Below are 14,807 nucleotides of genomic sequence, written 5' to 3'. Positions count from 1 at the left end.
TATAAATTGATCAGGTATCGATAAGGGAATCGATAAAGAATCGAATCGATAAGCAGAATCGATAATGGAATCGTATCGATAAAATCCTATCAATTCCCATCCCTAGTTGTAGTGCAAATTCTTTACCAATAAATATAAAGTGTGTTTAGGTGTTCTAAAGTGTGTAAGTGGGTGCTGCAGTGAGTTGTTTGTTTAAAGTGTGAGTGTGCGTGTGGATGTGTGTGCTGTGAGTGCATTTGATGGTTGTTACATAGTGTTATTGTTCGTTAAGCATCCTGATGGCCTGGGGATAGAAGCTTCTTCTGAGTCTTTCTGTGCTTGCCAAAAGACTCCGGTATCGCTTGCCTGACCGCAGCAGTTCAAAGAGGCAGTTGTTTGGGTGGCTGGAGTCTTTGATAATTCTCTTAGCCTTACCCATGCACCGCTTGTTGTAAATGTTCTGGAGAGTGGGAAGCCCCCCTCCAATTGTGCGTTCGGCTGAACGGGCCACTCTCTGTAGTCTGCTACGGTCTTGTGCGGTGCTATTCCCAAACCAGGAGGTGATATTGCCAGTCAGGATGCTCTCTATTGTACATGAGTAGAAGTTCTTAAGGATCTTCTGACTGACTTGGAACTTCCTTAGGCGCCTGAGGAAGTAGAGGCGTTGTTGTGCCTTCTTCACAACACTGTCGATGTGTGTGGTCCATGTCAAGTCCTCGGATATGTGGACTCCGAGGTACTTAAAACTGTTCACTCTCTCAACCGGTGCCCCCGTCGATGCTGAGGGGGCTGTAGTCCCTGACCCCCGACCTCCTAAAGTCCACGATCATCTCCTTTGTTTTGCTGACGTTCAGGGAGAGGCTGTTCTCTTGACACCATCCCGCTAGGACCTTGACCTCTTCCAGGTAGGCCCTCTTGTCGTTTGCAGAGATCAGACCCACCACTACTGTGTCGTCAGCAAATTTGATGATTGTGTTGTTGTTCCGCTGTGCCACACAGTCATGTGTGTACAGGGAGTAGAGGAGGGGACTCAGAACACAGCCCTGGGGGGCCCCTATGTTGAGAGTGATGGATGAGGAGGTGCAGTTGCCTGCTCTCACCACCTGGGGTCTGCCAGTCAGGAAGTCCAAGACCCACTGGTAGAGGTCATAGTTCAAGCCCAGGTCCCTGAGCTTGGCTATGAGTTTGGAGGGGACTATGGTATTGAATGCTGAGCTGTAGTCTAACAGCATTCTCACATAGTTCCCCTGCCTCTTGTCCAGGTGGCGTGAATACTTTCCCCAAGGTGGTTGTCCTTCCGCGTTCGGTTTGCGTGGCCTGATTGGCCACTGACTCTTCTCTCAGTGCCCAATCGCGTTGCGCCTAGCTTTCAGTTCCACAGCCCAAGTCCTTCAGTTCCACAGCCCATTTCCTCGTATTGTTTTCATCTCTCTATATTAACGTAGCCCGTTTTCATCTCTATATTAACGTAGCCCATTTCTTCGTATTGTTTTCATCTCTCTATATTAACGTAACGCGCTATTCATATCAATCGACATCACATCAATATAAATAACGTATTGTTTTCATCTCTATATTAACGTAACGCGCTATTCATATCAATCGACATCACATCAATATAAATAACGTATTGTTTTCATCTCTATATTAACGTAACACGCTATTCATATCAATCGACATCACATCAATATAAATAACGTATTGTTTTCATCTCTCTATATTAACGTAACTAGCTATTCATATCAATCGACATCCCCTCTCCTCCTCTCCTCTCTCCCACTCTCCTCTCCTCTGCGATTGGGCGCTGAGAGAAGCGTCAGTGGCCAATCAGGCCGCATAAACCGAACGCGGAAGGACAACCACATTGGGGAAAGTATTCACGCGTCCAGGTGTGATGCTGCTGTGTGCAGCACATGGGCTATGGCGTCCTCCGTGGACCTGTTGGGGCGGTATGCAAATTGCAGGGGGTCCAGGTTGGTGGGGAGGGAGGAGGAGATGTAGCCCTTTACTAGCTTCTCAAAGCACTTCATGGCTATGTAGGTGAGAGCTACAGGGCGGTAGTCGTTGAGGCAAGCAGGCTCTACAAGTAGGCTCCCTTAAAACACTAACGCTATTAAAAAAATAAATACAGTGGAGGTTAAAATAAGAATATGACTTGGCCTGAAAAAAAGTTCAGTCAGGAGATTTTCTTTTTGCTTTAATCCCTGCAGTGGTGTTGAGATTTAGTTAGTGATGTAGTGACCACAGCCACCTTTTTAGTGCATGTGAATCTTTTTTGTGTTTTTATTTAATGCAGCAAGATTATATAAAAAAAAATGTATTCACTTTTATGAAAAGGAAAAGACAAACGAAATGATAATTAAAGAATATACAATACAGATTTACATAAGTAGAGAAAAGAAAAAGAAGAACCCACTGAGACCCCCCCCCTGAGGTCAAGGTACCGCCACTATCTTATCTCAACTTGGGGTTTCAACTGTACCGCCAGATTATTCCACATTGTAGTTGTTGCCTCCTTCGTTCCTAAGTATACAATGTCCAAATACATCAGTCCACGCTCTGAGAACGAGCGAATGAGGCGGTTTCCAGCGCAGAGCTACCAACTCCTTCGCTGCCACCAGCCCAGCGAGAAGAGTTTGGGTTTCTGTGAAGCGGATGTAAATCTGTTGTCATATGAACTCATAGTATCCATGATGGCGAGTAGTATGAGAATCATGACACGAGGTTAAACAAGAAAATAAAATAGCATAAATGAGTTGTTTTAATGGTTTATCGGTGGGTTTCTCGCCTCACGGTGGTCACTGGCTGCAGTTCATGGCTCACCCACCGCTACCTCACTGACCTCCAGGGCGGTTTCTCTATCATGGCTCACTTGGGTACGTGGGGTGTGTCTCTCTCAAGGTAAAACGAGGGGAAAACGGACCTTTTATTATCTCAGCCGACGGGCCCCCGCCATGACCTCACCGAGGCTGCTTCTCTTTGAGGAGCGTTTGACCTTGACCTCCCAACACAAGGCTGTTGTGATTTGCCAATAACCTCCGGCATGGTGTTTTCACTGTGCCGGCGATCGCCGTCCGAGATTGGCCGTCTTTTTGGTGGTGACTGGCTGTGCTCCTGGACTCTGCTTTAGAACGTCATGAGCTAAGAAATGAAAGGCGGCTTTGAGACTAAAATGTATTGAAAAGCACTGTTGTTTTTCCTTACCTTTGCTGGGGTATGTCTGGGAGTGTTGTTTTGGATTTCATTGTGATGTTTCTTCTTGACTTGTTTAAAGAAGACTTGTCCAGCCCATAGGGACATTAACGTGTGATTGCGGGCTTTACAAATACATTTGATTTGATTTTGATTTGTTGTTTTTCCAGGACTGCGAGAGCGAGGGCCTTGGCGAGCGAGAGCGGATCAGACCACAGATCTGGGATCTGCACGGCCAACAGAAGCAAGGCAGAGACAGGACAGGTGAGACACAGCTGTTCGCCGCTAATCACCACGTTACTTCCCTTCAAATTAGCAGTTTCTTCCTTTTTGGCAGCAGGTCTACATACCGTCTCTTCACAAAAAGGCCTCATACCGCAAGCTAACTCAATTTACTCTCACCCACGCTAAGGACCGTAGGCCTTTTATTTTTTTTAGTTTTTCACCCTGCCTTTTTTTAAACATGAAAGTGCCACGTGCAGACACTGTGAACGTTCCCCTAAAGGTCAAGTTTGGATAGGGACTAAATGTCTTAAAGGCAAACACTGGGACCACCTCTGTTACCTGTACCTGTATCCTCTCCGAGCAATTTCCTCTGGACCGCTTGTTAAAATAGCCAGCGCCGCAAAGGAGCCTTTCTCCCGAGGCCGCGGTCAGGAGGGGGTCATATTAGTCCAGGCTTGTTTGGCCGCTTTACACTTGATTAACAGCTTAGGAGACACCTTACAGTCTCTCAGGGGCTCAATGACTCCGGCTGTGAGGGTGAAGTAATTTCATTAAACTGCCGTATCGGTCCAGCGGTGATGAATGCTCGACTTCAAGAGCGAATGAATGTCCCTTTAGTGCATTGGAACCATTGTGACTTGTAAACACACACTCTCACCTAAGATGGCGATGAATGGGGCTATAAAAAGAGCAGGATACATGAGTCAGGCACACATTGTAAATGTAGTTAATGGTCTTGTCTGTTTAGGAGACCCGTGGTGTGAAGTGGTTGTTAGGCAGCCACCAACAAACACTAATTCCAGTCCTGTTGTATCAGAATCGGAATCAGAATAAAAAAGGTCCTTATTGTCAAGTAAAGTTTGCACGTACAAGGAATTTGTTTTGGTCATTTGGTGCAACATTAACAGACAATTAACCCTTTCTCTGCCACGCTTATATCCATCCTTATACCGTCCTCTGCCAACTCTATTTGTCTATGGAGATGTTCCCCTTCTTTGCAGGGCTATAACTTTTTAAATTGTATTGCTAAATTGACATTACTATGGCCCATTCAACATCAAGTATCTATCATTTAGGATGTAGTAACGTTCTACTTTTTCATTCACACATTCATACTAAAATATGGTCTAAAGTATAAATATGTTATCGTTTTCTGCAGCATTCCATAGAACGTGAGTTATAGCCACAAATACATATATTAAATCATCAAATGTAGTTTGATACCGATTGATGTCAGATTAAAAATTTCAATTGTACAAGGTCCTAATCGTCATGCCTCATCATCTGCTGGTGACCGGAGGGGGGGGGGGGGGGGGGGGTTTATAAGTCTGTGGCCGACGTTAAATGATTCATGTAGTATGGGTGATATGTTGATCATAGCAGTTTGCATGTATAATATTAATCAAACACGCTGAAACTCACCACGGCTTCCTCGTAGCGTTGGGCGGTCAGCGTGGAGCAGAAAGTTCGCTATTATGGGATGTCGATCTAGTTGGTCCAGTTCCAGGTTGTATAATACTATATACGTCCAAATCATGTTGTTTATCGAGTTATTGGCAACGGATCGTTATCCAGTGTATCAAGCTGGAGTCCCGCTAGCGATAGCGAGTGGCCGGACAAAATATGGGTGAGCACCACTTCCGGCGCGTCACTTCAGTCACCACCAGATGGCGGTCTTGAACCGTTAGAGAGTTGAGAGGAGATCAACAGCAAGTCTCAAGTCTCCGTGGGTGAAATATGATTGCCATGACAGATTTTTGAAATATTGATCTCAAAGACGCTGTACGACGTCATTGGCAGATTACGCATGGCGAGGAATGACGTCTAAAGTCGTCCTTGGCGATTAAAGGGTTAAGGTAGAATAAAATGGAATATATAAACTAAATAAAATTAAAATACAATAGAATAGAATATAGGACTGGCTGTACAATTGTGCCGGATGTAGTAGTGTATATACACTAAATTAGAATAAAAATACAGTGGAATAGAATATGTACTGTAGCTGGGCTATGCAATCATCTATGGTTTCAAGGTATATATGTACCTTTATAAGCTTTATATATATATATTAGTGCTGTCAATCGATTAAAATATTTAATCGCGATTAATCTCATGATTGTCCATAGTTAACTTGCGATTAATTGCAAATTAATCGATTTAATAAAAAAAAGATTATCTACCTTAAACGGATCTTTTTCAAGTTCCAAGTTTTAATACTCTTATCAACATGAGAGTCAACAAATGCTTGCTTTATGCAGCCATTTAACACAAAAGGATGACCCTCATGCATTGCAAATTTGCATCAGATTCAAAACAGTGATGCACACAATAACTTAAAAGAAAATAATAATTTAAAACAATGAATAATGTGTGCATGAAATAATAGGGGAAAGAAAACGTTAGGAACTTGTTACATTCACCCACACAAGGGCTGAGTAATCACACACATCCCTGACAAGAACAAGTTGCAGGTTGAAAAAACCCTCAGCTCGGAACTAGGCAAAATCTGCATATGGCTCGCTGATAACAAACTATCATTACACATGGGCAAAACGGAGTCCATTCTTTTCGGTTCAAATAACAAACTCGGCAAGACCGACGGCTTCTCAGTTGCAGTGGGTGACAATATTGTCACAAGGAAAGATGAAATTACCTACCTGGGTTCCATCTAGTGGTCTGCAAGGGCCTTGAAATAAAGCCCGAGCCCTGCCCGAGCCCTTGAACTTCAGGCCCTGCCCGAAAATAAGCCCGACTGTAAATAATATTTTAAGCCCTAGCCCGCGTGAAAACCCGAAAAAAATTATTATTATTATTATTATTATTATTAAAATAAAAAAAATTTTGTATTTGTTTTAAATATTCGAAACACGGTTTTATATGAACGTAATAAATAAACAAAACTAAGAAGCATTTACATAGCCTGTTTCGCAATGCCGTCTCTCCCAGTGCTCGCTTATATAGACTGACTCACACTGTCACACATCAGCCTCGTAAAACGTATTGAAGGCTTCTTTGACACACGCACACACACACACACACGACACACAATAGCCTACTCAGTCAAACAAACAAACAGAAAACAGAAATCAGATTTCGAGCAGAGCAACGTAATGAAAATCACAACAAAACAAGTAGCAGTCGCGACCCAGCAAATAGTAAACATCACTCACCAGACGTCAGCAACGCGTTGAACACCGTTAACAAAACCGGCTACATACATCCCAAGAACAAATTAAAACGTTCGCCAACTGGCTATATTCCAACACAACCAATCGAGTTGAACTTGTCCCCTGAGTTCTCTCTGCGCGCTGCAGTAATTACATCCAAATGTTTCTCTGGCGCAAAAGAGAAAGCGAATCTTAAAACGAAGGTTATCATATAACCCTAGTTATATAAATAAAAATAAAAAAACGCAATAAAAAAAAAAAAAAAAAAAAAAAACGGCGGTGCCCGGGCCCGGCCGAGCCCGAATTATTTATTAAAAAAAAAGCCCTACCCAGCCCGAACCCGCCGGGCCGGGCCGGGCCGGGCCGGGCCGGGCCCCGTCGGGCCTGGGCAAGGTTGCAGTGCACTAGTTCCATCCTAGAGGCAAATCTTTCCTGTGACAAAATGGCATCCAATGTAATAAAAAAAGTCAACCAACGAACTAGATTCTTGTGCCGGATCTCCTCTCTGGTAAACAAGAATACCCTGAAGACTCTGGCAGGAGCACTCATTCAAGGGTACTACGACTATGCGCCTCATGGTACCAAAGCACCTCAAAAGCGCTTAAAACAAAATTACAAACATCACAAAACAAACTGGTCAGACGACAGAGTACAGCAACTTGCAATGGGCCTGGTCTACAAGATACACTATACGACTAGGGTACCCATGTACATGTCAAAATACTTCCCAAAGGTCAGTGAATACCACAACCACTACACCAGAGGAAGCTCAACAAATCATGTTAAACCCAGATTCGGCTCAAACAAGGGACTAAACACGTTTCGCAATTATGCCACATCAATGTGGAACGCCCTACCCAAAGCTGTAAAGGAATGTGAATCCCTACCCACATTCAAAACCGCTCTTAAAGAGCACCTACGGGAGGCTGCAATTCGAAACTGGCCACCGTAAATGCCCAAAACCCCCACCACCTCCTAATAGACAGTCTCCTCCCCACTGCATGTATTATTCCCTCCCCGCCGTATGTATATTTCTCTCCCACCCACCCACCCCCTCCTAATGTACAGTCCCCTCCCCATCATATGTATATACTCTGTCAGGATCTAGGGGTAACAGTACTGTATATTTGAATACCGTTTAAGTCACAAATGTATCCGTACTAAATACCTATATGTCCCTATGCCATAAATGTCACGTATGTTGTGTATGTCATAAATGTCACTATGAATTGAAAATGGGGGACCCTGATGGAAACAAGACAAATGTCTTTCTCAGGTCTGCATCCCCTTAACAATTGTGTGTATTGAGCCGTACTGTATTGTACCCATTCTGCAATCTGTTAAATAAAGTTTTCATTCATTAATTTCATTCACACCCCCCCCCTCTCTCTCACACACACACTCTCCCAGCTCTCTTTCTCTCTTGCCCCTTCCTCATCTCTCTCACCCCCCTCTCTCTCTCTATATATCTCACACACACACACACACACACTTCAGAAACAAACATAGTATCAATGAGAGCATCAATAATACACCTGAGTGAAGTCTAATAATAAAAAATAAAAGTAAAAAAATAATTAAAAGTATTTTTCTTCAAAGTTAATCGTGAGTTAAAGAAAATAGTGGCGTTAATAGAATCGGGCGATAACACGTTAATACCGTGTTAACTTTGACAGCCTTAATATATATAATTATATTATATTTATTTTTGACAAAAAGAAAAACGTAATCAGGAGTGTCGTTCTGTGTGGCCCGGCCCGGTGTTGGTAGTGGGGTTAAGGGTGGGAAACCCACAGCCACACCTTCACTACTATTTAAAGCCAATGCACCCGGCCGGGACGGAACTGAGCTGAACCGAACGGAACAGAAAAGCTGATCTGAGGCCTGTTTTTACACATGGCTCCCTGGCCGCTCTCTCCCCACTTTATCCGAGCCTAACAATTTCGGTCAGGGTGAAACTGGGGTCAGCGCCAGGGGAGCCCACCTTGGAAGAGAGCAGAGGAGCTGTGGGGGAAGGAAGGCCTGTTGAAATGGACGCACAAAGACACAGGAAGCTTGTGGTCAGCAAAGGAAAGGAGAGGGTGGGGCTGGCCAGCGTTTCTCCAGGGGGTTGGGACAGGGTGAGAGCAGGGATAAACTTTAGATTAGGGGATGGGGGGGGGGGGGGGGGAGGTTTGGCTGTATCTACCTCCCAAACAAAGGAGCCCACACTTAAAGGGGCAGTTCGCCCCAACATTTTTAAAGATCAATAAAAAATAATATTTTGCTACCCATCCATTATTATTATTATTTTTTTATCCACTCTCCTTATTTTCTATTTTTCTCCCATCCCAATGTCCAATTCTCCCCTCCCCTGTCTTGAACGTTGCTCGCATATGCCCCACACAGGTCGGTCATAGGGAGGATAGAAGCCTTGCATCACGTGTCCCCTCCGGTACACAAGGAGGCAGCCTGTCACATCTTTTCACCTGCCAGCGCGGACTCTCATTGGCGAGGTGTAACGTGTGGGAGGCTCACACTACCCCCGCTATTTCCTGTCTCTGCTGTGCAGGCGTCCCCAACCGCCCTGTAGGAGTCGCTGTCCACAACGTCCAGATTACCACCAATCGACTTCCACCCGCTGACTCTGCCAATTGAGCCAGTATGACGGCCAGCCCAGGCAACACCACCGGATTTGAACTCTGTGTCTCTTGCGTTGGTGACGAGCGCAATGTCCGCTGCGCCACCCAGCCGCCTCTCCATTATTATTTTTATTATTATGGGGGTGTAGTTCGGTAGAAAATAGTTCCGACATGAAACATGCTCACAACAAGGTCCATGGATTATCTTGAGTAACCGGGTCATGATTTCTGGAAAGAGACATTGCTTTTGAGTTTCTCCCCACAGGCAGAGTGCCATTCAGCTCCTTGTATCGGAATGACGGCAGATATCTCTACAGCAGATATCTCTACAGCAGATATCTCTAGAGCTGATATCTCTAGAGCAGATATCTCTAGAGCAGATATCTCTACAGCTGATATCTCTAGAGCTGATATCTCTACAGCAGATATCTCTAGAGCAGATATCTCTAGAGCAGATATCTCTAGAGCAGATATCTCTAGAGCAGATATCTCTACAGCTGATATCTCTAGAGCTGATATCTCTACAGCAGATATCTCTAGAGCAGATATCTCTAGAGTAGATATCTCTACATCAGATATCTCTACAGCAGATATCTCTACATCAGATATCTCTAGAGTAGATATCTCTACAGCAGATATCTCTAGAGCAGATATCTCTACAGCAGATATCTCTACATCAGATATCTCTAGAGTAGATATCTCTAGAGCAGATATCTCTAGAACAGATATCTCTACAGCAGATATCTCTACAGCAGATATCTCTAGAGCAGATGTCTCTACAGCAGATATCTCTAGAACAGATATCTCTACAGCAGATATCTCTACAGCAGATATCTCTAGAGCAAATGATCTCTACAGCAGATGTCTCTACAGCAGATGTCTCTACAGCAGATATCTCTACAGCAGATATCTCCTAAACTAAGCAAACTTAACTTTTTTAATCAACTGTTCCTTTAACCGTGCAATATTTTCAAACTTCTGCTCGGTGAACATGTGTGAACCGTAGGCCGGCATTCTGGCGCACGCTGTAAGAGGCTGTGATTTAGGAAATGACCAGTTTGCAGCGGCTCAAACGGTGGAATGCACTGCTGTGTCCCTCAAGTTCCCAAGGGAGGTAAACTACTCAACTTTGAACTCAGCGCTAAGAATACCCTTGGGGTTTTCTTTTCTTCTTTTTCTGTTTTGGCGTCCACGTGGAAGAGTGCACGCTGCTTGTAGTTATTTTAGAACACAAAACAACTCTCATTATCCAATAGCAGCAGGGATTTTCCCAGACGTTGCTCTGGTCACCACGCGATGGACATCCAAAGACATAAAAACATGTCCTTTTTACACATCTGTAGATGCTACATCTATATCTGTACATATCCCTTACTAGTTACGCTGCTGGTCCGACTTACTACCATAGTGTCTTTATACCTGTATCACTGTACATAATAATAATCATAAATGGTAAATTGTGCATTTATATAGCAGCTTTTTTGTGCCTCACATTCACCCATTCACTCACACATTCACACATCGATGGCGGAGGTAACCGTGCAAGGTGCCAACCTGCTCATCGGGAGCAGTTAGGACACTCGCTCAAGGACACTTCGACATGCTGCCCCAGGAGGAGTGGGAATTGAACCAGGAACCTTCCGAACTACCAGACGACCGCTCTACCTCCTGAGCCACTATTGCCCCCTGTACATGCATCTGATTAGCACTATACTCGGTAGTACTAATTTATATATTTTATACCCAGTTTAACCACCTGTACATTGTATATCACTGTTGCACTTTACAGTTACATTTACAGTCTGGTTGGATGCCAAACCTCTTTTCGTCGTACTGTACTCATGCTGTATGATGATGATACATTTCAGTCTAATCTAAATAAAGCAATATCTAATAAATCAATCGAGCGAGAGTTCACAAGGGGATACAGTGCTCTCTGGGCTTTCACTTCAGGCACGTTGGCCCCCAGCGTAAATTGGAATTGAATGAAAAAGCATAATTGGCTGTGGCCCCTGTGGCTGGGAAGTGGTCTATCCATAGGGGCCACATGTGAGAGGAGCATGTTGCATTTGTTGTGACTGAGTCATGGCTGCCACGTTTCCCTTTTTTGAGAACACGTTACATAACCGGCTCGTTGATCTAATCCACCATCGGGCCGCGTTTGATTTGTTGTGATTTTTCGAAAGCGATTGCGCATCGCGGAGCTGGCGCCTTTTTGCGGGCAATGTTTTACACAACTGGATTTCAACTAATCAACTGCCTTAATTGAAGCAGAGAAAGCACCCCCCCATCCCCCCCTCACCTCCCTTGACCTTGGCTTTGAAAACCGAGAGAGATTGCTGTGGCCGACTCGAGGCCGGATGGAATTTTCCCTCCTAGATTTGGTTTGGACATGCCTGCACGCTTTGAGAACCCCCCCCCCCGTTTGGCTGCAGGGACAGTGCAGTCACGGGTCATGTGTTTTCATACTGTGTGTGTCACAGTGTGTGTACTAGGGCTGAGCCCAAAAGTTCTAACGTTCGAACCTTCGTTAGTTACGTTGGCATTAGAAATTATTTTATTTATTTTTATTTTAAATTTTTTTATTCATTCTGTTTAAACCAATGGGGTTTTTCTTCACAGTTGCAGATAAAGATTAGGCTACAACACTAATATTATAGTAGAAGAAACAGAGTTATATTAATTAGAAAGTTGATTTATTTGATTTAGTTGGGCTGGGGCTTCTCCCTGGGCTGGGTCTGGGGCTGGAAAGTTGATTTAATAAAAGAAAAAATACTAATTTAATCAGATTAATCACTTTATTCAAATTGAGGATTTAGTTTGAGGATATACATTTTTAATTTTAATTTAATTTAATTAAAAACTAAGGTTCGAACGTCCGTTCGAAAAACCCTGACAAAGTTCGAATCCCAAAAACAGGCTTCGGGTTTGTGTTGTTGCACGCAAGGATACAGTGCACTCTGTGGCTTTTCCGCACGTCCTCCGATTTTTCATCTCTCCCGAGTACAGTAGTGGGAGAGAGGAGGAGGCTCTCCCCACTGCTGCGGGAGGATGGGGGGAGGAGGAGGAGGATGTGGGCACTGCAGCGTTGTTTGGAGTGTGGTTTCCTGAGGAGAGCGAGGGAGGAATGAAGGAGGTAGAGAACACGAGGGAGGGGAAGTAGTTGTCCCAGTCCCAGTTTCACCCCCACTTCCCCTCAGACTTCCTGTGCTAGCTCTCACCACCTGTGGCTCTGCTGCTCGCTCGCTCCCTCTCTTCCTCGCCCCGCGTCCTTCTCCCTATACGCGCAATACATACACAGACACACAACAAACACACAAATCTTGCCCAGGCAACCGAGGCGGGAGGCCCGAGAGGAAATGGCTTCGTCCTCTCGTGTCTCTCCGCACGTCTTCCCCTCCGCTCCCCGGTGATAGTCGCGAGTCTCCAGGCCTCCGCCCCGCTATGGGGGCCTGTAAGGGTCTGAGGAAGCGTTTAATTTTCACCAGCGCTCTCCAAAGCTCTGCTCCCCCTGTGCGCATGACGCCACCTCCTGCTTTGTTTATGCTAGCTACAAAAGAAACACAGGTGTATGTGATTTATGAAAAGAGTTGCAGTGTAAACCACACGGTATAGTAAATGGTAGGGGTGTAACGACTAACGATGCATCGATTAATCGAAATGCATCGATTCTAATGTGACTATTCAACTGCATCGATTTGAATATGTTAGAATCGATTATAATCGAAATTAATCGAAATTTATTTTATTTTTATTTATGTATTTTTTTTGTATGTATTTTTTTATTGACCTATAGTCCATTCATGCTGAGTGAATCAGTTCCCCCAGCCACATTTGTGTATTTTTTTTTTGAATTTATCTAATCGAATCGTGGTCAAATGAAGAGATTTCATGATGCATTGAATCGTTGCCTGAATAATCGAAATTAATTGTTCGCATCATTACACCCGTAGTAAATGGCATGTGGTCTTGTTCTGTTCTCCCTGCTATAGGCTCCAACTCAGGCATGGTGTTGGTTCTGGACCCGCTGGTGAGGGAGGAGGGGCCGGGGCCACTGCTGACCCGACCCCAGCCGGAAGCCACCGCGGGCACGGAGCCGGACGTCGTCCTGTCCCACCGGCAGAGGGCCGATTCGGGAGCTTCTGACCGCAGCCTGGTCTCCTCCGCTCCTTCCAGGGCACGTCTGGACTCCGGTGCCTCAGAGAAGAGCCTGGGCTCGGCCTTCAGGGCCCGTCTGGACTCTGGCGCCTCAGAGAAGAGCCTGGGCTCGGCCTTCAGGGCTCGTCTGGACTCCGGCGCCTCCGACAGGGGTTCCCCCCAGCGCGGCCGCCTGGACTCCGGCGCCTCGGAGCGCAGCACTGGCTCCCAGTCCCGCTTCAGACAGAGGCTGGACTCTGGCACCTCCGACCACGCTGATCTGTTGTCTAGGAAACGGCTGGACTCGGGGACGTCTGACGTGAGTGTGGGCGTGTCCTCTGTGGGCAGGGGACAAGCGGACGTGGCGGAGGTAGCCATGAGCAGCTCGACCTCCAGCACTGATTCGGAAGCTGAGAACGCCAACCACCTCCAGGCCAGCCTCCCTGAGCAGCCCATGCAGGACTGCCCGACCACCAGCACAAGCCTCCCTGAGCAGCCCATGCAGGACTCCTCGACGGCCAGCCTCCCTGAGCAGCCCATGCAGGACTGCCCGACCACCAGCACAAGCCTCCCTGAGCAGCCCATGCAGGACTGCTTGACCACCAGCACCAGCCTCTTTGACCAGCCCATGCAGGACTGCTTGACCACCAGCACCAGCCTCTTTGACCAGCCCATGCAGGACTGCTCGACCACCAGCACCAGCCTCTTTGACCAGCCCATGCAGAACTGCTTGACCACCAGCACCAGCCTCCTTGACCAGCCCATGCAGGACTGCTCGAAGGTCAGCCTCCCAGACCAAGAGCAACCCGATGGGGCCATTCTATCCAAGAGAAACGCAGGCTTCCAAAACGGCGTGCTCAATGGCTTCGCTAGAGGAAAAACTGACCTCCAAGACCACAAGGTAAGAGTGTATCGTCTTTCGTATTCGATGAATGCAACTCTAGGTGTCAAATATGTAAACATTTCCTCGTGAATACACATGGGTTATGGTCTGTATAGTTTGCCCGGGGCGAGCATGACCGCAGAAGAATACCAACTCCACCACCAGAGGAGGCTGTTGAGCTACAGAGCGTCCGTGTTGTACACTTGCAGTCCAAGCTCACATGTTTGTTTCTATTTCACTCTCCCTGACGAGGAAAACCTTGACACCTAATGCTTCACCTAACGTCCCACTGGCCTCCCTAAACAACACCATGTTCCCCCCCGAACCTGTGTTGGGTCCTGTTTGGCTCCGGGTTACCTGGCTACACAAACAAACCCGGGCGCTTCATCGCCGCAAACAGTCATTGTTGTGCTTTTTTTTGTTGGCTCGCCGCTGGTTCACCTCAAGGCCTGTCGGAGAGAGAGAGGCATGAGACGCCATTACCGGCCGGAGAGCTGTCTCTCCTCACCTCGGCGTCTGGAACACATGGTCTGGACGGTAGCCCAGAGCTTAGAGAGGCAGGCTTATGTGACCGAAAGGTCGGCGGTTCGAGTCCCTGATGAG

The 14,807-nt window shown here is 46.0% G+C and overlaps 1 protein-coding gene across 4 annotated transcripts in view; it reads left to right on the top strand.

Annotated features, from left to right (window-relative positions):
* The window catches only part of smtnb (smoothelin b), a 161,737-nt gene that overhangs the window by 106,668 nt on the left and 40,262 nt on the right, over positions 1 to 14,807 (top strand). For all 4 annotated transcript variants that reach the window (XR_014620145.1, XM_084322577.1, XM_084322576.1 and 1 more), the window contains 2 exons: positions 3,342 to 3,435; positions 13,177 to 14,222. Coding sequence is in view for 3 of the 4 variants with exons in the window: in XM_084322577.1 (XP_084178703.1) it covers positions 3,342 to 3,435; positions 13,177 to 14,222 (1,140 nt within the window). In the remaining variant the exon portion in view is untranslated. The remainder of the gene's footprint in view (positions 1 to 3,341; positions 3,436 to 13,176; positions 14,223 to 14,807) is intronic.

The sequence above is a fragment of the Notolepis coatsorum genome, assembly GCF_963971535.1.
Source record: "Notolepis coatsorum genome assembly, chromosome: 10".
Classification (NCBI taxonomy): domain Eukaryota; kingdom Metazoa; phylum Chordata; class Actinopteri; order Aulopiformes; family Paralepididae; genus Notolepis; species Notolepis coatsorum.
The sequence above is the reverse complement of the archived record's forward strand: the minus strand, read 5'-3'. Positions and strand labels throughout refer to the sequence as shown.